This window comes from Gallus gallus, chromosome 3, assembly GCF_016699485.2.
Source record: "Gallus gallus isolate bGalGal1 chromosome 3, bGalGal1.mat.broiler.GRCg7b, whole genome shotgun sequence".
Lineage (NCBI taxonomy): Eukaryota > Metazoa > Chordata > Aves > Galliformes > Phasianidae > Gallus > Gallus gallus.
Window position 1 is genome coordinate 105,128,611 of NC_052534.1, and position 23,113 is coordinate 105,151,723.

Sequence of the window (23,113 nt, forward strand, 5' to 3'; positions counted from 1 at the left end):
GCCCAGGCTGTTGTCCTTCTGTCCGTTTTACCCTTGGAAATCCCTGTCCATAAGCATTTGCTAGTCTGATTCCTCTGCAAGCCTCATTCCCTTTGTCCAATTTCTTTGCTCATTGTAGCAAACACTGAAAGTAGTGATTGAGGGGTGAAGGAAGCTTCCAGATATGCTACAGCACATGGCTATAGGCAAGGTTGAGCTCAGGGTGGTCTGGGATGGGGCTGCTCACCCGGGGCAGCCAGGTTCTAATCAGGCTGTGCACTCCCTCCCACCAGGGCTCCATGTGTGTCTACAAAGTGCCTCTCCCTGATGATATCACCAAGGAGGCAGGATATGACCCCACCTTTGGCATGTTCCAGGGGATTCCCAGCAACGACCCCATCAATGTGCTGGTCCGAGTCTATATTGTGAGGGTGAGTATAACAGCATGCTGTGGCAAAGAATGATCCTGCGCTCACTTCCACAGTGAACACCCTTGAGCTGGTCCTGAATCTGTAGGGACATTGGGTTTTAGCTCTCAGGGTCTGGACTAGAAGGTGCTGGTTCCTTACATCCCCATGATGCTTTAGTACAGAGCATAATGGGAGCTGGCGGGGTCTAGTGGACCTGGCAGAAGGGGGTGGCACATTCTTTAGCATATCCCAAATGATTATCAGCCTGGTGCAGCTAATGGACAATATATCCTTACATATACAAAGTGTGCCCTGGGAAACTCCGTCCCCCAAATTAGTCACCTCATGTCTGCAAGAACAGGAGTGAGACGCATCAGCTAGGCACTAGCCCTGCTTAGAAGCATGTGTGCTGACCCTTTTTACCACCTTGCTCCTGATGTTTTACAAATACAACTTTGGGTGATGTTTCCCACTAGCCAGGTTCTCCATCCAGTGCAGCATTGCTGTGACCAGCGGTGACGAGGAGTCTCCCATCCATCCATTACCACTGAGGTTGTGACAGTAGATACCAGCCTGGCCAGTACCACTACTAATCAGGACTGGCATCATCACTAGATACACCCTGGCATGGGAAATTGCTGCTGTGCGCAATGACGGTGGCTGGAACTGGAGAGTTTGAAATCACCCTTAATATGAGGGTGATTTGTGAGGAGAATCCCCTTTGTGAGGTGAATCCCCACAAACTCTGGACCCCAGTATAGTCAGTGGAGAGAACAATAGCTGGAGGAGGAAGTCTTCTTGACCTACTAGTCAAGTTTTCTCTAGGTCTCTCTTTAGAGACAGCAAAGGAGGCTCTGTTTACGTATTTCTGAGGGGAAACAGCCAACTATGGCTGGCTAGGAATAACTTCTCCCCAAGTGGAGACAGGGGTTAACATGCAGCAGGACTTCTCACCAGCTTAAGCCAAGTGACTCTGCTTAGGGGACAAAAGAGCTTCATCATGTGGCTTTGGCCTGGTCTCAGGGATCAGGACAGAAACATTCCTGAATTGTTCACCAGCATGGATGGGACTGACTCAACATTCCTCCTCTCCAGGCCACAGACCTCCACCCAGCTGACATCAATGGGAAAGCTGACCCTTATATTGCCATCAAGCTGGGGAAGACAGACATCAAAGACAAGGAGAACTATATCTCCAAGCAGCTGAATCCTGTCTTCGGAAAGTGAGTTGCCCAAGCTCTATCACCTGTTCACACCCAGAAAGGATTAGCTAAGCTTGTCATCCCTCGGACCTGTATCCTAGTCATCCCACAGCTGCTTTGTGTTCAGAGGTTGGGACTCATCACACATTTAAGCCATCTCTCCTTTAGCAGTAGTGGGGTCAACATAGAAAAGGATGTTTAGGAGATGTCCATAACTGAACATGACAAAGTATCTGTTCTAGGAAGCGTCAGGCCTGAACTCCTGGGAGAGTATTGCCTGGCTCCCTAGTGACAGAAACATAGTTTCAGGGCTGTTGAGTCAACCAGGTCAAGCAATCCTTACGTGCCATCTCCCTTCTAGGGCTGCTGGATCCAAAACAGCCCATGTAGAGATTAAGTTACAACACGTACATTGAACATACTGTAGTGACAGATGCAAATTAAACACTGACCACAAACTGGAGCAGACCCAACTTGCCTGTGATCTTGAACAGCAGCCAAGTGTTCCAACTCATTCTCTTCATCTGCTTTCCCCTGGCCTAGGTCCTTTGACATTGAGGCCACCTTCCCCATGGAGTCCATGCTGACAGTGGCAGTGTATGACTGGGACTTGGTGGGGACAGATGACCTCATTGGGGAGACCAAGATTGACCTGGAGAACCGCTACTACAGCAAGCACCGAGCTACGTGTGGGGTGTCACAGACTTACTCCATGTACGAACAAAGCTTTCCCTGCCCAGTCTCCTGCCTGGACCCATGCCTGTCTCATCTTCCACGCCAAGCCTAGATCTCCTGCAGGAATCTCCCTCTTTCATTGCCTTCTGATGGGGAAGTCTGTGCTGTACTTTTTCTCTTAACAGGGGTTTTAGGACCAGAACAGGAGTGCAACAGCAGAGTGGGTTGTAAGCAGGAATCCAGGGCTGGGAGGAAGGGGTTGAGGGGCACTGATGGGGCTCAGTAGAAGAGTGAGACTAGAGCTGTAATAGCAGCATGACCAAAGGAGCAAAGCATCAGAGGTCAAGCAGGGTGCACTGGGGATTTCAGGTCTGAGTCAGCACAGAGTAAAAGGACTGGGGCAGAAAGGTATTAGCAAAGTATAGAGCAGGGAATGCAGTGGGACCTGTCTGCTCTGAAGTTTCACATTTGGAGTCCCAGATCTTTACCCTGTGAGTGCTGAGTCCTTCCTGGCAGTAGCATATACCTGGCTTGCAGAGGGAAACAATTATCTTCTTTCTCCTTGCTACCACTTCACTGACCTTGCCCTCATGTTTGCAGACATGGGTATAACATCTGGCGTGACCCCATGAAGCCCTCCCAGATCCTGTCCAAGCTGTGCAAAGAGGGCAAGGTGGATGGGCCACACTTCGGGCCAGGAGGAAGAGTGAAAGTTGCCAACAGGGTGTACACTGGTCCCACGGAGATTGAGGATGAAAATGGTACCTGCCTCACGGGATGAAGGTTGGAGGGGAGTGGGGGCCTGGGTGTCTCCTCATCGTCCAGGGTTGGAGACAGGTCTAGTGGCCCCAGTACCCTAATGCAATGTTGCTGCCCGTCTCCATCTACCACCTTACATTGATCCTTCACTTTGTTGCCAGCTGGACAGTGTCTTGTAGACCACCCAGGCCAGTGAAGCGCTGTTAGAATTGCTCATGGGTGTCCATGGCATGGGATCACCAAAGTTGCCTTTAAAACATTTTCCTGACAGTGTATGCTTGAGGAGCAATGAAGAGAGCCCACCTTGATCTTTCCAGGTTATAGGAAGCTCCATGTCCTTGAGGTAACTGCATCCTCAAAGGTTGTGTCCCAGTACATTCACATTCTCAAGAAAGATGAAAGCAGGCCATGAGGTGTGCACAGGAGGAGAATGTGGTCAAAAGAACACATTCAAGAGCCACAAACGAGTTTGTTCAGCCTAGGTAAAAGCAGGCTGGTAGGGGATCTGGACCTCCTGCAAATGGTTAAGGTTACAGGAGAAAGAGAAGAGTTAGGAAGTGCTGGCTCAAATGGACACTAGTGAATGGAGGGGAGCCACCAGCAGGCAGTTCAGCTCCCTTGGAGCAGGGAGAAGGTGGAAGAGGAATCCAAGAAGAGTGTGTGTGTGTGTGTGTGTGCATGTGTGTGCTGGTGCGAGGAAAATCTGGGGTCCTTGAGCAGAGGAATAGGGTAGTTTGCTTTCCTTGGTGTCTTTCCATCTAGATCTCCAAGCTCCTTTGCCCACGCAGGTCAGAAGAAACAGACAGATGAACACTTGGCCCTGACCGTGTTGCGCCACTGGGAGGACGTCCCACGGGCAGGCTGCAAGCTGGTCCCTGAGCACGTGGAGACGCGCCCGCTGCTGAACCCTGACAAGCCGGGCATTGAGCAGGTCCTCGAGGCCCCCAGAGAGCAGCACTTGGGCATCAACAGCCCTTAGCACTTGCCTGTTAACTCCAGTAGACAGAATCTTCAGTGTCTCTCCTTCTTGAGGCTGTATCCCTTTCATATCCCCAAGTCCTTGGTTCCCCCATGCCCATGCATCTCAGCACCACACCATGCCATGAGGGTGGGCAAGGACTCCTGGCCAGACTGTACCCCACGTCTGGCATGGCCAGACTGATGCTGAAGGGCAGGAGGAGTTCAGGGGAATGCTGTGGGTACAAGGAGCAAGGAGAGGCCAGGGAGCTGACTGCACCTCTCCAACCTTGCAGGGTCGCCTGGAGATGTGGGTGGATATGTTCCCCATGGATATGCCGGCACCTGGTCCTGCCATTGATATCTCCCCCAGGAAACCAAAGAAGTAAGGAATGTCCCAACCAAATGACCACTGGGAAAAACCATGGCTGGGGGCACAGTCCTGCATCTTCCCACTACTTGTGTTTCTCCGCAGCCCAGCCCTCTGTCTGCGTACTCCAGCTAGGCAGGCACTTTCAGACATCCTAAGAATGGAGGCACCAAGTGATGTCTTCCTCTTCCAGAGCTGCCCTTGAAGGGTGATATTCTGCCTGGCAGCACCTGATTTTGCTGTGTCTGCCTGGACTAGGAAATTAGGACTGCCATCCCAGCCCCAGTATTGGCAGCATTAGGTTAGGGCACAACATTCCCAGTCAGTCTGGATGGGCTCTTTTCAGGAGGAGAGGACTGCCGCTGAGACAGGGTTGGTCAATCCAAGCAGGACAAAGCAGGCACTGTCATAATGGCCTCTCCTGCCTACTTTGGAGAGAAGACACATTTCTTCCCTCTGCATCCTTCCTAGCCCTGCCTTACTCTACTGGACTGTGTCCTTTTCCCACCCAGGGGTGTGGGGCAGCACTAGGGATCCCACTGGGAGTCTCTTGCATTCGCATGCAATGCAAGATGAGGTCTTGGATGGAGAGAATTTCTCTAGATTCCAGTGGGCTGCAGCTGGGATCTCAAGATTAAGGCTGCAGGAAAGCTGAGGCCAACGTCCAGACACAAGCACAGACAGCCTGTAACCTGGTGCTGGAGCCCTGGCACAGGGAACAGAGAGCTGTGGGGGTTTCTTCCTGGGGATCTCCCACAGTCCGTGGCTGTGGTGCTGTCCAGCCCTAAGCATCCTGGGGGCTGGGATTCTGTTATGGTCCTGCTGAGTTGGGAAGACCTGACATAAACTGTTTTAGTGATAAATCTACCCAGCTACCAAGCCATGCTGTCCCCTAGATCCTCTGGTCTGGGTTGTGCAGAAGCTTAGGGGAGAGGAAGGTAAAGCTTCCCTTGCTGCTCCACTGACCCCTCCTGGGTTGATCCCAGCTCTTGCCCATCGGATAAGATCCCTATAAGCAGATCCCTGTGCTCTCCATGCCTGGACCCAGTCTCCCATCCCCCTTGTTCCCTTCCTCCTGCCCCTTCCCCACCACTTCACCTCCTTGTCTCCCTTTCTCCTTCCAGATATGAGCTCAGAGTGATAGTGTGGAACACAGATGAGGTCATCCTGGAAGATGATGACTACTTCACTGGCGAGAAATCCAGTGACATTTTTGTCAGGGGGTAGGTACTGCATGGTCACTTCCTATGTCTCAGCCCTGGGGGTGCTGGTGCTATGGGGAACACAGGGCGGGTTTGGGGGGAGATGTGGGTGTGAGATTAGATAGCACCAACACTGTCTCCAGTGACGCGATGCCTTGCCAAGCTGGGCACCTCAGGTCCTGTCACTGGAGATTGGGTCAGCAGAGTCCACCCCACACTGAAGCAGAGCCTGCATCAGACCCTAAATCTTCCTGATGGGCTCGAATAGATGCACCCTGATATAGGGAACCCACAGTGACCAATATAGACTGAGCTGCCTCTGCACAAATACCTAAAGTTGGTGGAGCTCAGACTACCCCATGGTGGAGTGAGAAGAACTCTACAGCTACCTCTGAGCTTGTCCACTCCAACTGTGTGGGACAAGGACACCCTTCCAGCATGCTCTGCTCCAAATTCCCATGCAATCTCCTTGCTCCTGTCCGCCTCCAACATCCTCCTTCCTGGAGAAACATTCCCAATAGCCAGCTTGAATTCCTTGCACTCAAACCCCACTGTTCCCTCGAGGTCTCTCCTCTGGGGCTGCTGCAGTGATTCACAGAATCACAGAGTGACTCAAGCAGCCCCAGCTCATCACTTAAGGCTCTTAGGTCCTTCCAGTCTGTCCATGCCTTGCTGGCCTGGAGGCATCCTGGCTGCACATCCAGGATGGCCCCATGCCCTCTCCTCCCTTCTGGAGAGTTCCACCCCTCTGGGCCCTGCAGGTGGCTGAAGGGTCAGCAGGAGGACAAGCAAGACACAGACGTCCATTACCACTCGCTCACCGGCGAAGGCAACTTCAACTGGCGTTACATCTTCCCCTTTGACTACCTGATGGCAGAGGAGAAGATCGTCATCTCCAAGAAAGAGTCCATGTTCTCCTGGGATGAGACTGAGTACAAGATCCCAGCTCGCCTCACCCTGCAGGTCTGGGATGCCGACCACTTCTCAGCCGATGATTTCCTTGGTAAGGGGGGGGTCTGTTGAGCTGGGGCAGTGGGACATCTAGCAGGGTTCCACCAGGGGCTGGAGGAGCGGGGGGTGGTGTGGGTGAGGCAACATCCAGACAGGAACAGAGTTCAGAAGGGCAGCCCTGGTCCTCAAGCCCACTACATCCTACAGATCCCTTTGGATGTTGTCTGTAAATGTATATAGGATCAGAGGCCTTATCTTCTCTGCTGCTGTTCAAAGGCTGATCCTGAAAGCAGACGTCAGCTTTTTAGTTCCCAAAGCAGTTCAGAATAGTTTTCCAGGGAAGGAGATTGTGGCCAAGCCCACCTCCAGCCAAGGATTTGCATTTTGGGGGTGCCAACATCAGTGCTTCTTTGTCTCCTGCCAGGGGCCATTGAGTTGGACCTGAACCGCTTTCCGCGGGGAGCCAAGACATCCAAACAGTGCAGTCTGGAGATGGTGACAAACGAGGCAGAGCTGCCCATGGTCTCAATCTTCAAGCAAAAGCGGGTGAAGGGCTGGTGGCCATTTGTGGCCAGGGATGAGAATGACGAGCTGGAGATCACCGTAAGGATGGGGAGAAGGGGGTGATTTTCTACCCTGGGAACCACAGACATTGCAGACCACCCCCATACTCCTCTCTGCTCCCTTAGGCCCCCCTATCACCATGGCTGGGGGCCAGGCAGGGAGCATAGCCTGGGGCACAGCATCCTTCTCTCATTTCAGGGGAAAGTCGAGGCTGAACTACACCTCCTGACTGCAGAGGAGGCAGAGAAATCTCCTGCTGGGCTGGCTCGCAATGAACCCGACCCACTGGAGAAACCCAAGTAAGCAGAAAACCCATCTCCCCAGTAGATGCCTGGGCTCCTATGAGATGCTGCTGGGTGGTGCTCAGGGAGGGAGCCATGCATGGGGAGGTGAAGAAGGGTCACACCTCAGGGATGGGAGTTATGGGCATGGCCTTCTCCTTCGGTTCCTCACTATTTCCCACTATTCACTACCTGGCTGCCTTTCCATTTAGCTTCATCCCCTTTTTCTGGCCTCCTACCTCCTCCTCCTCTCTGGTCCTGACCAACAGGACACTAGCTCCCCCTGGCTCCCCCACATCCCTGCCCTTGCTCTGTCTGGCACATGTCCTGCTAATTCCCCTTATAAAGGTCACTCAGGGACGGACCCGTGGTCTCTTTTTCCACCATGTGGTCCTCTAGCTGTGCTGCCTGCTCTCTCCATGACTGGCATTCATGATGGGTGTTTCCTTCCCCGGCAGCCGTCCAGACACGTCTTTCATCTGGTTCCTCAACCCTCTCAAGTCCATCAAATACCTCATCTGCACCCGCTACAAGTGGCTCATCATCAAAATCGTGCTGGCCCTGTTGCTCCTCATCATGGTGGCCCTCTTCCTCTACAGCATGCCAGGCTACATGGTCAAGAAGCTCCTGGGGGCATGAAGCATGGGAGCATCCAACCTCCAGCTCAGAACCACTGCCTGCCCCAGCCCCATGCCCTTCTCCTCCCACAGCCTCTTGGCAGCCTCAGGACACATTTCACGGCTGCTGGGCCTCCTCTTCTGCATCTACCTGAGCATTCCTGTCTTCACTCCCACAGAAATGGGGCTGGAGGAGTTCCATCCCCAAGGCTGGGTATCATTCCCCTGGGCTGGCAGCGGTGCCCAGTCAGCCCCGGAAGGACACCCAGGGTGGGTTCTTGTGGCCCTTTTGCCCTCTGGGGCAGCGGTTGGTATCCCCCAGGGAGCTCAGCACCCTGCTGCAGAGGTGAGGAGTGCAAGAGCTGAGCTGGAGCTGAGGCACTGGAGTCATTGGAATGTTCCCCAAATGCTCCTTGAGGGGATATTGAGAAAGAGAGTCTGGGGGCTCTGCAAGGGGCTGACCCTGCTCTGCCCTCCCTGGGGTACTAGCAGAGTCAGGGAAGCATCCAGCAGCACAAACATCTTCCCAGGGCCACTTACCCAGCACTGGCACTGGCTGGACAGCCCTGAGGCTCACAGGGAGCCACATCTTCTGGCACAGTGTGAGCTCCCTCCAGCCTTCGCTATCGCGGGTTTGTACTCATCGAGAGGTTTGGGGGCATTTCTGACTGTGTAGAGTGGGGAAGGAGGGAGGGAAGGGCTCTCATGTAAGTTCTCTGTAATATTCAGCTGTTGATGACCCACCATGCTCAGCTTCAAGTGTGCAAGACCTTCATCCAGTACTTAAGAAACACTCAGAGATGTTTTTAGGATATTTGTGTTTTATCCTGTCAAGTCTGGGCTCACCACTGACCTGCTGCTTACAGCCATTCTTGTCTCTATACATTATCTCAACACTCCTCAAAACATATGTCTCAACCTGTGCAGTGCACGTGGCTACTGGGCTGGTGGTGGTGAGAGGGGCTGCTGTTGCCCACATAGGAGGCAGTCTCTTCTATCCACCACGTGCAACCTGCAGCCACAGGGCAGCCAAAAGTGCAGAATCTGCTGTCTCAATCTGGGAGGGAGAAAAGAAGTGGGAAGGGATTTTAGGGCTCCCTTTGGGTCCCCTTGAGCTGGAATCCCCAGGGCAGGAAGGCCCATACTGGGAATAGTGAGGAGCCCAGTGGCCAGGGACTCCAATATGGGGGCTCTGGGCAAAGGGCCTGTGGTGGGTGTGAACACAGGGCAGTGGGCATCTCCTGGGCAACATTTGGATCAAGCCTGGCCCCCAGTAGCTCTTCCACTCTGTATAACACGCACCTCTCTTGATTTTTTGCAATCCTTATTGACCTCCTCATGTGCCTCTGCACAGTTTCCTTCCGGACCGTGCTTCTCCGTGTGCTCCTTCTCACAGCACTCTTCTGTGTGCACACAGGAAGGCTTAGTGGGGCACAACTCCTTTCCAGTGGGATCCCTTGGCCCAGGGTGCAGATGCCCAGAAGAGCCAAGGAGGGCCCCAATGCTGGAGGAGGGTGGGAAGGCTGGGGAATGGGCTCCTTCCTTACCTGCAGCTCCACCCTCTGCAAGGACAGGGCAACTATCAGAGCTGATGACCAGAGTTGTCTCCCAAAAGTGCGGAAGCCCAGTATTTTCATGACTGTTTGCAGCTGAACAATGAGGAATAACTTGGCTAGGAGCCAGAACATCTTCACAGGGATTCAAGGGTCCGGGCTCAGTGGCAGTCCTCTTGAACAGACCCATCCAAAACACAACATGCAGTTAATAACAAGGCTCCTCTTATACTCATCCACCACCTTCTCAAACAGCACAGATCCCAGGACTGCACATCCCAGTGCTGGCCCCCTCCTCCCAAGCTGTGCTCCCCCTGCCCATCCCAGTCCATTTGGCAGCATCAACCTGCACACTGCAAGGAGCCCTGAGGAGGCTGACAAACCCAGAGAGAGACCCCAGAAGGACACAAGGCTGGGGCACAGTAGGGTACCCACTCCTACCCACCTCCCTTCTCCTTCTCCCAGCTCAACTGCCACACTCCTCAGCTGCTTACTCTGCCGTGTGGGCAAAGAGAGACCCGAAGCCCACTAAATCAGGGCCATGACTGTGATGTGATGGTGACATCACTTTGATTCACAATGGCTGCCCAGGGCTGAGCTGCACCCAATATTTGCAAGCAGAGGGATTTTTTCTGGGCAGTGTGAGGACAAGCTCAAGCATTCTAGGATTGCTTGGCAGGGTTTTGGTGTAAGCTCCCTGCAGTACTCAGCTGTTGGTCAGAGAATCATAGAATCACAGATGATGGAATGCCCCAACACGGAAGGGAACGCCAAGGAACTGGAAGGCACTGAGAACCTCAGCCTCTTCCCTGCCCTCAGCGATAACATTCCCCACCACATCCAATACACAGGAGATTCTCTGTCGGCCCTCCTCTTGCTGTTAATAGATTTACAAAAATATCGCAGGGTTTCCTTCCTGAGCAACGTCCAGCCCTTCTGGACCCCTCTACCCCTCAGGAGTGACTGAGATCTTCTGGCACCGCCCATAACCTCACCTCAGGGGGGCGGACCCTTCTGCGCCGCCCTTGGCTCTACTGCGCATGCGCAGCAACGAGCTCAGGCGGGAAGGCGTTGGCTGCACGTACGGCAGTGCCGTTGCCTGGCGACGCAGAGCCGCAAAGCAGCCAGGCTGTCGCTACGCGCATGCGCCGCACCCTTGTTGCCAGGCGACCGCGAGACGCCTCAGCGGCGGCGCCGTGCCACTGCGCGTGCGCAGTAGGTGCGTTGCCAGGCAACGCGTTTTCGCATGAGCCGCGGAGCGGGCGAAGAGTTGGCGGGGCCGAGGTGGAGGGAGCCGGCCCCGGCCCCTGACCCACACCCGGACCCGAACCCGGATTCAGACCCGGCCGAACCGGGTCCCGAGGAGCGGATCGCCGCTCGCCGCCGCCGCATCGCCGCCCGCCTCGATGCCCAGCGCCGGTGAGGAGCGGGGCGGCCATCCCGCGGCCTGGCCCTTTGCCTCACGGCAGTCGCGCACCCCGAGCCCTGCTGATCCCGAGCCTTCTGCCCTCCCCTTCCGGCCCTTGCTGCCTTTGTCCGGCCCAGGCCCCTCTCCCTGAAACACGCCAGGTCAGGGTCTGCCCTCCTCTACACCCCCGCAGGCCAGGCCTGTCCCCCATCCCAGCAGCACCGTGTTGGCAGCCCCCATCCAGCACCGATGCAGTGCCTTCCCCCTGGAATCCACCATCCTGGATGACCTCCTCTTCCCCAAACGGGCTCAAGGATCGGTGCAGACAGCCTCAGAGCAGTACCAGTTCACCCCAAACTGATTCACCCGCTCCTGACCCCACCACTTCCACCAGCAGCACAAGCTCAGGGACCACCTGTCTGGAGCTGGCAGCAGTTCTTGGAGCATCCCTTGCCCCACATGAGCAGTGGGCCCAGGACCATGGAGGTTGGGCCACCCTTTCCTGCCTCTTTTCTGCACTTGTGAGCCTGCTGAATTGTGCTGTCTGTGCTGGGATGGAGTCGCAAGCCTTGCAAGGCGATCTCTCAACATTAGGAAGACAGTGTGCAAAAGATTCTGTCTTCTTCCCTTTTCTGCCCAGGCAAGCCCTTGGAGAAAATGAGGAGCCAAAGGAGGAGGCTGAGGAGGTGGAAGAGGAGAGAAGCAGCCACAAGCAGGTGGAAGAGAGCCGGCAGGTACGACAGTAAGACAGGGAGGTCCTCTTGCATCCCTAACCTGTGGGCATTTGGCTTTACCTTTCTTCTAGCTTTGTGCAATATTCAGTGTCACGCAGCAGCTTTTCTGAGAGAGGAAGCAGTGGCAGAAGCTCTGTAGGACCAAGTGGAAGGGGATTCATGAGCCACATATTGATGACAAGATTTCCCTATAGCAAAATGCCCGTGGATTGGAAGGATCTGAGACTGGAGCTGTCCATCCAGACTCAAATCCCACTGTCCAAATACAGGGGAAGCAAAACAGAAATGTGCACTGAGCACAGGCCAGTTCCTCTTTGTGCTGCTGGCCTTCCGGGCTCTCCAAGTGAAGGAGAACCCATGGGTGCACTGAGGTCTTTCCAGTGCTCGTTGAACCCTGCTGGAGCATGAGAAGATGGAGTTTATGGGTCTACATAGGTTTCTCAGTGTGGGCATAGGATCTGGAGCCTTGACAGCATGAGAGCAGCTCCAGTATCCCTCCTTTCAGAGTTGAAGTCTACAGGTATGTGTATCACCTCCTTCACAGAAGCTGGCCAAGCTGCTCTTTGAAGGCACACGGATGGTGACAGATATCCAGGTGGCTGTTGACTTGAGGGAAACACAGAGGAGAGCAGAACAGGCAGAGCTGAAGCTACAGAGGTAAGAGAGTGTGGCATGGGTTTGCTCTGCTGGGAAGGAGTGACACAGATGTTTGTGCAGCTCTCTGAGCACTTCCCAAGATGGCTGCATTACATGCGAAGCATCCTAATTCTGATCATCCACATACACTTAAAATTTAGGGTTGCACTGCAATTAATTTCCAAAGGAAAATTTAGGCACACCAAGAGCTCCCAGGTCCCACTTGCCACAGATGGATCTTTACAAAGTGTGGCATGCCAAGGTTGGTGACTTCCTTGGGTGGTACTGCTGTACTCCAGGCACTCTGGTTACCTGTCTTTTCCAAACCCATCACAGCTTTGTCTCCAGCCTGGGAGAAATACAGCTGGTTCTCAGCTTCTCCCCAGGAGGCTGTACCACATACTTGTGGTCTCCTTGCTCACATAGCTGTCCTCGCTTCTGACTGGCCAAACAGCTCTCCTGAGACTGGAGGTGACACTGTGATGGAGAATATGCCAATTAGTGCTTAGAGGTGACTTGGTAAATGATCTGTTTCCAGAGGTTGCCCTCTGTTTTTAGCAGTGAGTGTAGTTATTAGCTATAGCATGAGTACGTGCAGGGCCAGCCACACCAGGCAGTTGTGTATGAGGATACACGAGGAAAAATGTGAGGCTGTACTAATGTGAGAAAGTGGATATATATGTCTTCATGGTGAGCGTGGTCAGATGCTAGCTAAGGGGCCCATGGTGATGTAGGGATCTTCCTCTTTGGAGATACTCAACACTTGCCTGAATGAGGCCCTGCACAATGTGCTCTGCTGGCATTGATGTTAATCCCGCATTAACCAGGACCCGGTATTTTCCTGAGGCTCTTCCAGCCCCAGTTATTCTCCATTCTCTCTGTTTCTGACTTGGCCAACCTGTTCTGCTCCACCAGAGGGATCTCCAAGGGACGGACTGTTTCAGCCTTGCCTGCAGATCAGCTAAGAAACACCGAGGCCTTTCTCTTAGTTGCCTTTGGAGGGCACTGTAGGAACAGTTTGTGGGAGGCTGGCTGAGCAAGACATCAGTTCCCTGCTCAGATTTTTTTTTCTAGAGAGAATATCTGTAAGATGCTGGATGCTGTGCCCAGAAACTGCCCATAAAGAAGGTTTCAGTCCTTTTGATTCTCCAGGGTTGGACTGTGTAGCTGGGAGTTGTGTCACCTCTCACCTGCTGCTTCACTGATATCTTGATGCCACTTTTCAAGCTAAGTTATTCAGGAGAATGTTCCTGTGGCTTTGTATGTGGTATGGGCCACTGAACCACTTGCTGCCTTGCCCTGGTTTACCTTCTTCTACTGTCCACAGGGTGGAGAAGCTGGAGAATGAAGCCAGGTCCAGTGCTGACAAGTTTGAGGAGATCACCTCGAAGTGGGCCTTGGCCAAAGACATGACAATCCCTCAGGAGCTGTGGCAGCTGCTGAACCAACAGCAGCAGCTATGCACGCAGCTTCTGGAAGAGAAGAACAAGCTCATTGGTGAACTGCAACAGGTAGCGTGGGGACCATGCAGAGGTAACCAGGGAGGACTGGAGTTTTCAAGCTCTGGAGGATGCTGTTCTAAAGCAACAGCCATCACTCTGGCTCTCCGAGGCCCCACTGCATGGCTGGGATGTGTGCAGTGTCAGTTGGTCCAGGCCAAAGGTGCCAGGACTTGCAATGCAAGTGATGCAGTGTAGACAGTGAGATCCCGTGCCTTGACACTGCTTGGTGTACAGAGACAGATGTATGGGACACCAGTAGCAGTATGTCAAACTGGCAGGTCCCAGACTACACAGTTGTATAATATAAAGTGGTTGAGAAGTGGATTGTTTTCCTAGAGGGCAACGAGTTCTCCCCACAGCAGGTTCCTTAGGCTTTGGGAGCAGGAGCTGCCTGCCTGCAGGTGTCACCTCCCACTCCATCTTCTCACCAGCTGGGACTTTTGGTAGTGATCTGTCTCCTCCCATCTTTCCTCCTAACCACCACTTGACTCTCTGCCCTTTGCCCTTGTCACCTCTTCTCCTTTGGAAAAGGCAGCATCTCAGTTCTGTGAGTCCCTAGTAAAGCAACCTCTCTGATTTCAGCATCTGCTATCCTCCTCCAGGAGCTGAAAAACAAAGATGAGCAATACGTGCAAACCATTAAGAAGCAGTCAGATGACATCCACTTGCTTTTGGAGAGAATGGAGGAGCAGATCAGGATGATGTTGAAAACTTACCGTCGCAACATCCATCAGATTGAGGTAGCCAATTTGTGGATGGAGGGAGAGTTCAGGGAGAAAGACCACAGCTGTTCCCTTTCATATCTGTGGCCAAAAGGCCTCAGCCACTTTCCATTGGCTGGGTTGACTACTGTCCAGAGCAGAGAGCTGATGTCTTGATGAATGAAGCTCAGATCTGGCCAAGCAAGAGTACTGAATGATACTGGATGCTGAGGGGCTGCTTTATGCAATGCTGTGAATGACTTTGGTTTAGCACAGAGTAACGTGGTAACATTTAAAAGCTATTGCTGCTTCATGGCTGGTTATCTGTCTTGCTAAAAGCCAAGAAGAAGCCTTGTTGGTCGTAAGTCCTAGCTTGGAAAGTCACAGATCAAACTTGTACATGTTGTTTGAGCAAGGGCTCAACATCAGACAATGATTTCCAGTGAAATCACAGAGCTGCCACCAGAAGCATCCCTCATGGGTCTGGGTGGCTGGCAGCAGTCCCAGTGGGCTGGGATGTCAGATCTCTGCCAGCGAGGGGAGACATCAGGCCTCTGTGTGTGTGTTCATCAGATAGGAGCAACTGTCAGTCCTCTCCTGATGTGAACTAGTATGAGGCTGGCAAATTGAGGTGTCAACATGATGGTAAAGGGCTCTGTCCCCTTGCAGAAAGCTTTTGAGCTCGAACGGCGAGAGCTGCTGGACAGCAACAGGAAGAAGTGGGAGGAGGCCATCCAAGCCCTCAACACAAAAGAGGTAAAGTCTCCATGAGATTTATAAACTCTGCCAGGACTGGTGCTGCTCTCCAGCACTGAGCTGCCTTGGAATACAAGCGTGCATGATGGCAGCTGCTTGCTCAGGTGCATGGTGGGCAGAGGGGCAGGTTTTTCAGCCTGCTCTGCCAGGGAATTGTCCATGCATGACCTTGCTTAGTGCTGGCTGAGGGAGCTGTGATCATGGGAGGAAGCTGTCACCATTGATGGATGATATTCTCCTTTTGCCCTTAGCTGGAATACCTGCATGCCCGTGTGAGGAAGGTGGAAGAGTTTGAAAAACAGCTGAATCAGCTGCGAGTGCAGGATGAGGAGGAGTATAACAGCATGAAGATTCATCTGGAGAGCGATGTGCAGGTACAGAAAGGGCTGGTGTGTGCCATGTGGTGTGACAGTTGAGCAGATCTCCCTGGGTTGTTCAGTGCCCTGGAGGGCAGCTGGATGGTGTAAAAGCTGCATCTGGTATTTGATCACCTCAGCTCTTCAGCATGCACGGTCCAGCTCCATGCCTACAGTGTGATAGAGCTTTTTGTCTCTCCTCTCAATGGGATTCACAGCACAGTATCAGTGTGCCCTTGGCTTCTAAGTGGTCTGTAGCAGCTCCAGGATGTATGAAGCAACTGGGAATGTTGAGGGTTTTGCTTCTTCTGAGGTCATGTTTGATAGGAGAATAAAATAGTATGAGTCTTTTGACACCAGATCATTTCAGATCAGTCTAACTGCCTTCCTTGTCATGGTTCTTGGCCTAGGAGGTTTGAGTTTTTGCCTCTGACATCTAGCCCTAGTCTCATGATTTCTTTAATGCCCATAAAGTCATAGAATCATAGGATGGCTTGGGTTGAAAAGGACCACAGTGACCATCTAGTTTCTGTCCCCCTGCCACAGGCAGGGTCACCAACCACCAGACCAGGATGCCCAAAGCCACATCCAGCCTGGCCTTGAATGCATCCAGGAAAGTCCACTTCAGCCTCCTTGGCTCAGCCAAGGACACAACCACAGCTGACACCTTCCCTGCTTGTTGTCATATGTTGTTTCCCATGCTGCACGGTAGAAATGGATTTGCATTTGACTTTAGTAAGGCTCATTGCTTATTGTAGTTTAACCCAGCAGGCAGCTCAGCACCACACAGCTGTTCACTCACTTCCCCTCGGTGGGCTGGGGGAGAGAATCAGAAAAAGGTAAAACTTCTGGTTGGCATAAAGACAACAGAACAGAAAAGGGAGGGAAAATAATAATAATAAAGCAAGTGATGCACAATGCAGTTGCTCACTACTCCCTTATCCCCTCCACTTTTATTACTGATTATGATGCCGTCTGGTATGGAATATCCCTTTGATGATTTTGGGTCAGCTGTCCTGGTTCTGTTTCCTTCCAGCTCCTTGTGAACCCCTATTCTCCTCACTGGCCATGTGGGCAGCAATAAGAAGCAGAAAAGTCCTTGGCTCTGTGTAAGCACTTCTCTGCAACAACATCAGTGTGTTATCAGAGTTCTTTTCCTCCTAAATTTATAACCATGCCAGACACTACAAAGAAAATTCACTGTCTCAGCCAAAACTAGGACAGTCCCACACGATGTTTTCCCAGGAGGCCTGGGGAAAAACAACCTAGGAGCAATGTCTGGAAGGTTTTGCAACACAAACCTGTAGTTTTCACAACAGCAGGTGAAGCATTGCTGTTGCAAGGTCCCTGCCCACTTGAAAAAGCAAGTCCAAGGGGACAGTCTAGATTCTGTGACTTCTTCAACTTCGTATTGATAACTCAGGGGCTGATAGATTGTGTAACATTCACAAATGGTTCTGAGCCATTTCAAGAGGGAGGCAGCAACTCGCTGGAGATCAAGATTCACAAATGGCATTGTGGTGGTGTTGTGAAAATGCACCTGCTCTGTTTATCTGTAGTTTCAAAGGAATCATACATAAAGCAGGAGAGAGAACTATCCCTCTCTACTTTGTACCTACATGTCCTCATTCAGGTTTGGCAACACACCAGGGAATAACACATACAGTCTGGAAAAAAGCAAGTAGATGAATGCCATGTGATAAAAGCTTGAGAGATTGGGGCTGTTTAGATCAGGGAAGATATTTTGTTTGGGGGGAGCTCTATCTATAAATTCTCACAATCCTGTATGATGGAGGAGGAGAATGACTTCTCTGTGCTCACATCAGATGCAAGAAATTTTGAGTTTGGATAGGGAAGATTTAAATTAGCATTCAGATTTAGGTTTGAGATTTCAAGTCAAGAGAGCTAGAAGTACAAGAACTTGCTCAGTGGTTATCAACAGCAGCTGTGCTTTGATGCAGGGTGTTAGGAACAGCAAAAATCAACATCTGCTGGGCCTGTCTTGGTGATGCTGTTCCCTCTGTGGACAGAGGGATGACTGAACCTCAATGGTTCCCTTCAGTACTGCATTTGTGTAATTCTTTATAGCCCAGACATTATCCTTCCAGTTAAAGGAGAATAAGAAAAGAGAAGTTGGAAGTACTGGTTTTCTTGATTATTGATACCACTGTCCTGAGGTGTCTCTGAAACAGGAACTTAGCCAGGAGCTAAAGGTGAAGGTCAAGAGCTAAGTGTCCCAGTGAGTGTGAGTCGGGTACAACTTCATTCCCTTCTCCCTCCCTGAGAGATGGCCCTGCAACATGTGCTCGTGGACAACCAACACCTCCATCTCATGGACCAGGCAGGAGGGGTTAACTGGGAGAAATGTGCCTGGGAAGCTGGGTTTGAAGATGCAGGATGAGTACGGTCAGGCTTCTCCGTGTCCTTTGCTTCCAGCACAGCTTCTTTCCATGTTTTCTGAATTGACAGAACCTGGAGAGGCAGCTCCAGCATATGAAAGCAGTCTATTTGGTGAACCAGGAGAAGCTGGAATACAACCTTCAGGTGCTTAAGAAGCAGGATGAGGAGAACACCATCATCAGGTCACAACAAAAGAGGAAGCTCAACAGGTAAAAAACCATCCCTGGAAGATGGGCTCTGCCTTAACTGCTGCCATCTCCCAACATGCCATTTGTTTTTGTGGAATCCATCACTAGCACAGAACTGAGCTCTGACCCAACCCATCCCTGGGCAGAGGTCGGGTTTAGCCCAGGGCAGCACCATCCCCAGAACAGTTTGAATAAGCTGACAGTGTCCAAACTGTGCCAGCTAGGTGGGGTTCAGTCAGGTCTTGGTGCTGAGTAGTCCCTCGCAGATGGGTAGCTCCAACTCCCAAAGCCTTCATACACGTGAGATTTGCCCAAAGGTGCCTCTTTTGGGAATCCTCAGCTTTGCTATCCCTCTCCAGGCTCCACAGCTTACTCAGTAATCTGAGAACAAAACTGGTCAAACAAGAGAAGCAGTTCAGAGAGGAGAACCAGAGTCTTGCAGCTGACTGCGAGCGCATCACGGGACAGTGCAAGGAGGTGCAGAGGAGGATGAGGTGTGCTGTGTGTGGAGGCCTGGACATCCATCTGTGATGAGGCTTCAGAGCATTTCAGTGAGGTACAGAGGGGAGCTGACTCATTTATGGACACAGAGGCTGCTTCCATGGGCTTTCTTTCTCTGCACAGGCACTTTGCAGCCAGTGATGCTGAGAAGTTCATGAAGATCTGGCTTATGAACGAGGAGGAAGCCAAAGGATTAATGCGGAAAGCTCTCGATGCAGATCGCATCATTCACACCCAGCAACTGGGGCTGCCCTGGGAAGAGCCTCATTACTGGTTCCTCAACAACGTCGGCCCCTTCAGGCATTACAAGGCAAAGAGGATGGCAACCAAGTTGGCTGCAGAGGTCCTGACAGGTGGGACGCACAGCCTCAGTGCCCTTGTCACCCCTCTGGCACTGGGTAGCCCTTACCTTCCTCCATGAGAGCCCCAGCTGTTTCTCCTGTCTTTGCCATTGCAAAGGGATCTGACTGACTGTGTGAGTTCAACCAGGGTCTGGTATGTGTCTGGCTCTGAGCTGGCTCACTCCAAGCCACCTTGGGGATCTTTGCACTGAGCTGTGCCCATTGCTCCCAGTTCCAGTCTTTTTGGCATAATTGCCAGGTCACGAAGAATAACTATGATTTCCCTGATGTAGGGAAATCCCTGATGTAGTACTGACCTGGGGAGCACAATCAAAGCGTAAAGACCTTTTCTCACCCTTTTTCTGTGTTTCAGAGGGCACCAGTGGGGCACGAGAGAAGAAAGAGGAGAAGGAAGAAGTGGGCAGTGGAGAAGGCCAAAAAGAAAACCCAGCAAAGGCTGGGGATACAGTCACACCTCTGCAAAACATCTCCAAGAAGACTGCCAAGAGGATCCTGGAGCTCGTGAGCGATGAGTCGGTGCGTGATGATGCAGTACCTGTCTTGATCAGAAAAGGCAGACAGGAGGAATATCCTCATGCTGCCCAGCTGCTGCCAACCTTCCCTGCACAGCCTGCCGTTGGAGGGTGGCACAGCCATAGCATGGCACAGGTTGGCTGCAGGGTGCTGGGTTCTGGGCATGAATGGAGATGCTCACTGTTTCCGTGCTCCCTTCTCTCTTTGTCTGCCAAGGGTTTCCTCATTGAGAGAAAGCTGCTGAGGCCTCTGCGTGCACTGGGAAAGCATGAATGCACCCTCTTGAGGCTTGACTCCATCTTTTCGGTGAGTTGTCTGTTGGCCCATCAGTCATGGGGCTTTGCTCTGCACTGGTCGGGTCACTGCTGGGGAACTGCCTCTATGTTTGACCTCTCTCCTCCTGGAAACTGGGAACTGAGTGGGAAAGTCTGGAGCAGGAGTTGAGACTGGAGAAAGGTCTGAAGAACTTGAGGAGTGATGGGTGGCCAGAAGAAAAAGCTGTGATTCACAGAGAGAGAACAAAACCCAAGAGTGGCCATCAAAGAGGAGAAGGGCTGTTCAGGCCTGTCTGTGTGGCATAGGACTGAGAAGCCTGAGGAAAATCCAGCTGTGAAACTGTGGCATAAGGGGAGAGGAGCACTGTGGGAGGGCATGAAGCACTGTTGCCAGGTGCTTCTTGGCTCAAGGCCATCCTGCTGCTGAGTTAACAGCTGTAGGGCTCCTGGTCAGTCCTCAAAGCCCCCCATCTACGGATACCTCCACCTGTCACATACAGACCACTTCTTACCACTCACTCCTGCTTAGGCCCTGCGTAACCATGGACAGAGGAGCACCCTTTTCTCCTGGAAAATGTTTGTTGTTTTTTTTAGCTCCCCCTTCTGTGTTGTCTCAGCAATGCTAACCACGTTCTTTTGCTACCCAGGCCCTTGAGATTGACAGTGAGGATGACCTGTACCAGCTGATGGACTTCTTCCTGAAGTACAAAGCCAAGGAAGAAGCTCTCAGCCAGGTAGGACTGCCAGGGCCAGCAGTGTGGGAGAGCCCAGTAGAGCAGGGCATGTGTGGAAGGGGCAGCACAATGTCTCCTGAACACCACGGGAAGGCAGAAATGGGGCAGGGGGCATTATAATAACCCTGTGAACAGTGCCAGAGCTGCTCTATGGCCACACACCTCGGGACATAACCCACAAGGCTTGGCGTGGGGAAATCAATGGTGGTGCCTAGCCCCAACCCAGCAAGGGCTTGGGACAGGACAGGGCCTTGGCTATGGGCTCATTAATTAGAGGAGGTAGAGCTGGGTTGATCTCAACAGGGCGTTTAAACAAGGTCCCTTGTATTAGTGATTATGTATCTAGGGACACAGCAAAGCAGTGCTAATTGACCTCCAAGCTGGAGAACATCCCTGACCCATTTTATGGTAGCTACTAGCACAGTCTGTTGGTAAAAATTAGGTTGATGGGTTGCAGTCATCTGCCATGGCTGAACAGGGCCTCTTACACATCCATTCATGTCTGAGCTGCCTGAATTTGCCAGAGGATGAGGCTTCAGGTGCTTGGAAGCTCTTGGGAGCAATGTGGCTTTTGGGGAGAGGGAGTTGGTGGAAGGGCACCATGCCCAGCTTGCTGACCTTCCTTCCAGAGCCAGGGAAGCCCAGGTGGAGAAGATATCACAGCCCTGGGTGAGGACAGAGCAGATGGTGAATCCAATGCCCAGAGTGACGAGCTCAAATCCTCTCAGGGACCGTTGGGCTCCCTTCCATCTGTGTACATTCATGCTGACGACGTCCTAAAGATCCTGAAAGCATTTGTGCAGGATTTTCACAAACTGAGGTGGGACTAAGGGCGAAACAGAGCTGCTGTCATTTGGAGAGAGCCAGACAGGGCTGAGGCAACAGGACAAGGGACTTTGGGGGTGTGTGGGCAGGGCTGGGGGATACTCTATTGCTCTGTCTGTTCTGAGAGCCACTCCTGCCTGCCTCATGAGGTTGCAGTGGGGTGGGGATGGTCCCACCAGGGCAGGAGGTCCATGGCAGCTTCAAGCCTCATTGCTGGAGTGAGGGTTGACCGGGTACTACCAGGCAGGAGGTGTACAGCAGCCTGGGGAGGGAAACAAAGCCATGAGGAAGGCAGGTTCCATTAATTTCAGGGTTGTGTTCATTTGTGTGACAACGATGACAGCTCTCTGCAGCTGAGAGCTATGGGGCTATTCCTCACGAAGAGCTGAGCCCCAGGACTTTGTTCTCTGTCTCTCAGGGAGGAGGATAATTCTGCAAAGGAGGTGCTACAGGTACGGGACAGCTCTAAGGATGGGGAGTACTGGGAAGCCTTGGCACACGTTATCCCAGAGCCAACACTGAAGCTGTGGGACGCCCTGGCGGTGGCTCTGGAGGAATATTAGTGAGTACCTGGCAGTAATGCTGAGGACAAGGTAGGCTGATGACAACTGGGGGGACTGCAGCAAGGCTGGCACGGGCTGTCCCTGCACACTGGCTGGGAGAGGGATCTGCCAACCTGGCTAAGGGGCTCAGCAGGGACCTCTGCCATGTCCTCTAGGTGACTGAGAGGCACTGGGCCCAGGGTGACAAGGGGCAGTATGCAGGGCTGCTTTTGTGGGAGTGCTGGCCCTCAGTGCCAGCACAGAGAGAGCTGCTGGTGCTTGAGGCTGGCACTGGGTCCGTGCTGGGGACCAGCAGAGTGATGCACAGCACCATTGACACCCAGCAGTGCCTCAGGAGGTTGCCCACCTCCCCATATCCCTGCAGATGGGCTTCACAAGAGTGTCTTAGACCCCAGAGACCTCCTGGCAGCTCCCTGCCTGACCCTGGGGCCAGGTTAATTCTCTGCCCTCTTTACACAGCAACATCCTCACACGGAGGGGCAACCTGATTGCTGAATCAGCTGTCCTACAGCAGCAGAATTCTGAGCTAAGCCTGATGCTGGAGCAGTTCATCGCCTCCGGGGTGAGTGCATTGTCTTCCTGACCTGCAGCCTGGGGACAGGGGGTGCTTAGGCCAAGCATGTAATACCTGCAGTGTGCTCCCAGCTGTCTTCACTGTGTGCCCACAGACCTAAACACTGTCACTGTCAAACTCAGGGTGCCTCTCACCACAGGTAAACAGCATGCTGCTCTCCCCTCCTGTGCAGCAGATGGACCCGAACCTGCCCTGTCCTGGAGAACCACGATGAATGCACGGCTCCAGCTTTTCTCTGCCACAAGCAGAAGCTGTGTCTGAAGCCAGGCCTTGCTGTCAGGGCCTAATAAACCTCTCCCAAACTTGAGCTAGGAGTGTGTGTGTAGCCTCCAAGTAGCACTCTTCCCTATGAAGATGCTGGGGAGCAGCAGGGATGTGGCACTGTCCAAACTCAAGAATTGCCTGCAGCATGCCCAAACCAGGACCCCTCTCATCACTTTGTGAGCTCTCAGCCTTACTCTTGGGCAGAATCTCATTGCCACTGCCTGCCTGCTGGCCTGGAAATGTCCCTGCCACAGCTTCTGGGGAGGGCAGCAGGACCTGGGGGCTCTGCTGGCCCCATGGT

General features: G+C 52.7%; 2 protein-coding genes across 5 annotated transcripts in view; both read left to right on the forward strand.

Moving 5' to 3' along the window:
• Positions 1-8,779, forward strand: part of OTOF (otoferlin) — a 71,819-nt gene extending 63,040 nt beyond the window's left edge. For all 3 annotated transcript variants that reach the window (XM_046939401.1, XM_015285201.4, XM_015285203.4), the window contains exons 42-52: positions 273-410; positions 1,485-1,612; positions 2,135-2,305; positions 2,867-3,027; positions 3,814-3,956; positions 4,279-4,367; positions 5,477-5,575; positions 6,316-6,557; positions 6,930-7,108; positions 7,268-7,368; positions 7,809-8,779. In XM_046939401.1, the coding sequence (XP_046795357.1) occupies positions 273-410; positions 1,485-1,612; positions 2,135-2,305; positions 2,867-3,027; positions 3,814-3,956; positions 4,279-4,367; positions 5,477-5,575; positions 6,316-6,557; positions 6,930-7,108; positions 7,268-7,368; positions 7,809-7,989 (1,632 nt within the window). In that variant the 3' untranslated portion in view covers positions 7,990-8,779. The remainder of the gene's footprint in view (positions 1-272; positions 411-1,484; positions 1,613-2,134; positions 2,306-2,866; positions 3,028-3,813; positions 3,957-4,278; positions 4,368-5,476; positions 5,576-6,315; positions 6,558-6,929; positions 7,109-7,267; positions 7,369-7,808) is intronic.
• Positions 8,780-10,749: 1,970 nt separating this feature from the next.
• Positions 10,750-22,855, forward strand: DRC1 (dynein regulatory complex subunit 1). 2 transcript variants are annotated; one of them, XM_420016.8, is made up of 17 exons: positions 10,750-10,939; positions 11,569-11,662; positions 12,207-12,319; positions 13,626-13,809; positions 14,403-14,540; positions 15,171-15,257; positions 15,509-15,631; positions 18,083-18,222; positions 18,561-18,695; positions 18,826-19,055; positions 19,417-19,580; positions 19,794-19,883; positions 20,500-20,586; positions 21,216-21,406; positions 21,830-21,973; positions 22,434-22,536; positions 22,688-22,855. In XM_420016.8, the coding sequence occupies exons 1-17, from the start codon at positions 10,767-10,769 to the stop codon at positions 22,760-22,762; spliced, it is 2,271 nt and encodes a 756-aa protein (XP_420016.3). In that variant the 5' UTR covers positions 10,750-10,766; the 3' UTR covers positions 22,763-22,855. The 2 variants fall into 2 exon arrangements, with proteins under 2 accessions (XP_420016.3, XP_046795370.1); XM_046939414.1 differs by having other exon boundaries at positions 12,210-12,319.
• The last annotated feature ends 258 nt before the right edge of the window (positions 22,856-23,113 follow it).

Coding starts and splice junctions, on each gene's coding strand:
- DRC1 (XM_420016.8), top strand. CDS start 10,767: ATGAGCCGCGGAGCGGGCGAAGAGTTGGCGGGGCCGAGGTGGAGGGAG. Junction 18,696..18,825: donor GAGGTGCAGAGGAGGATGAG/GTGTGCTGTGTG, acceptor TTCTCTGCACAG/GCACTTTGCAGCCAGTGATG. Junction 19,056..19,416: donor GGCTGCAGAGGTCCTGACAG/GTGGGACGCACA, acceptor TCTGTGTTTCAG/AGGGCACCAGTGGGGCACGA.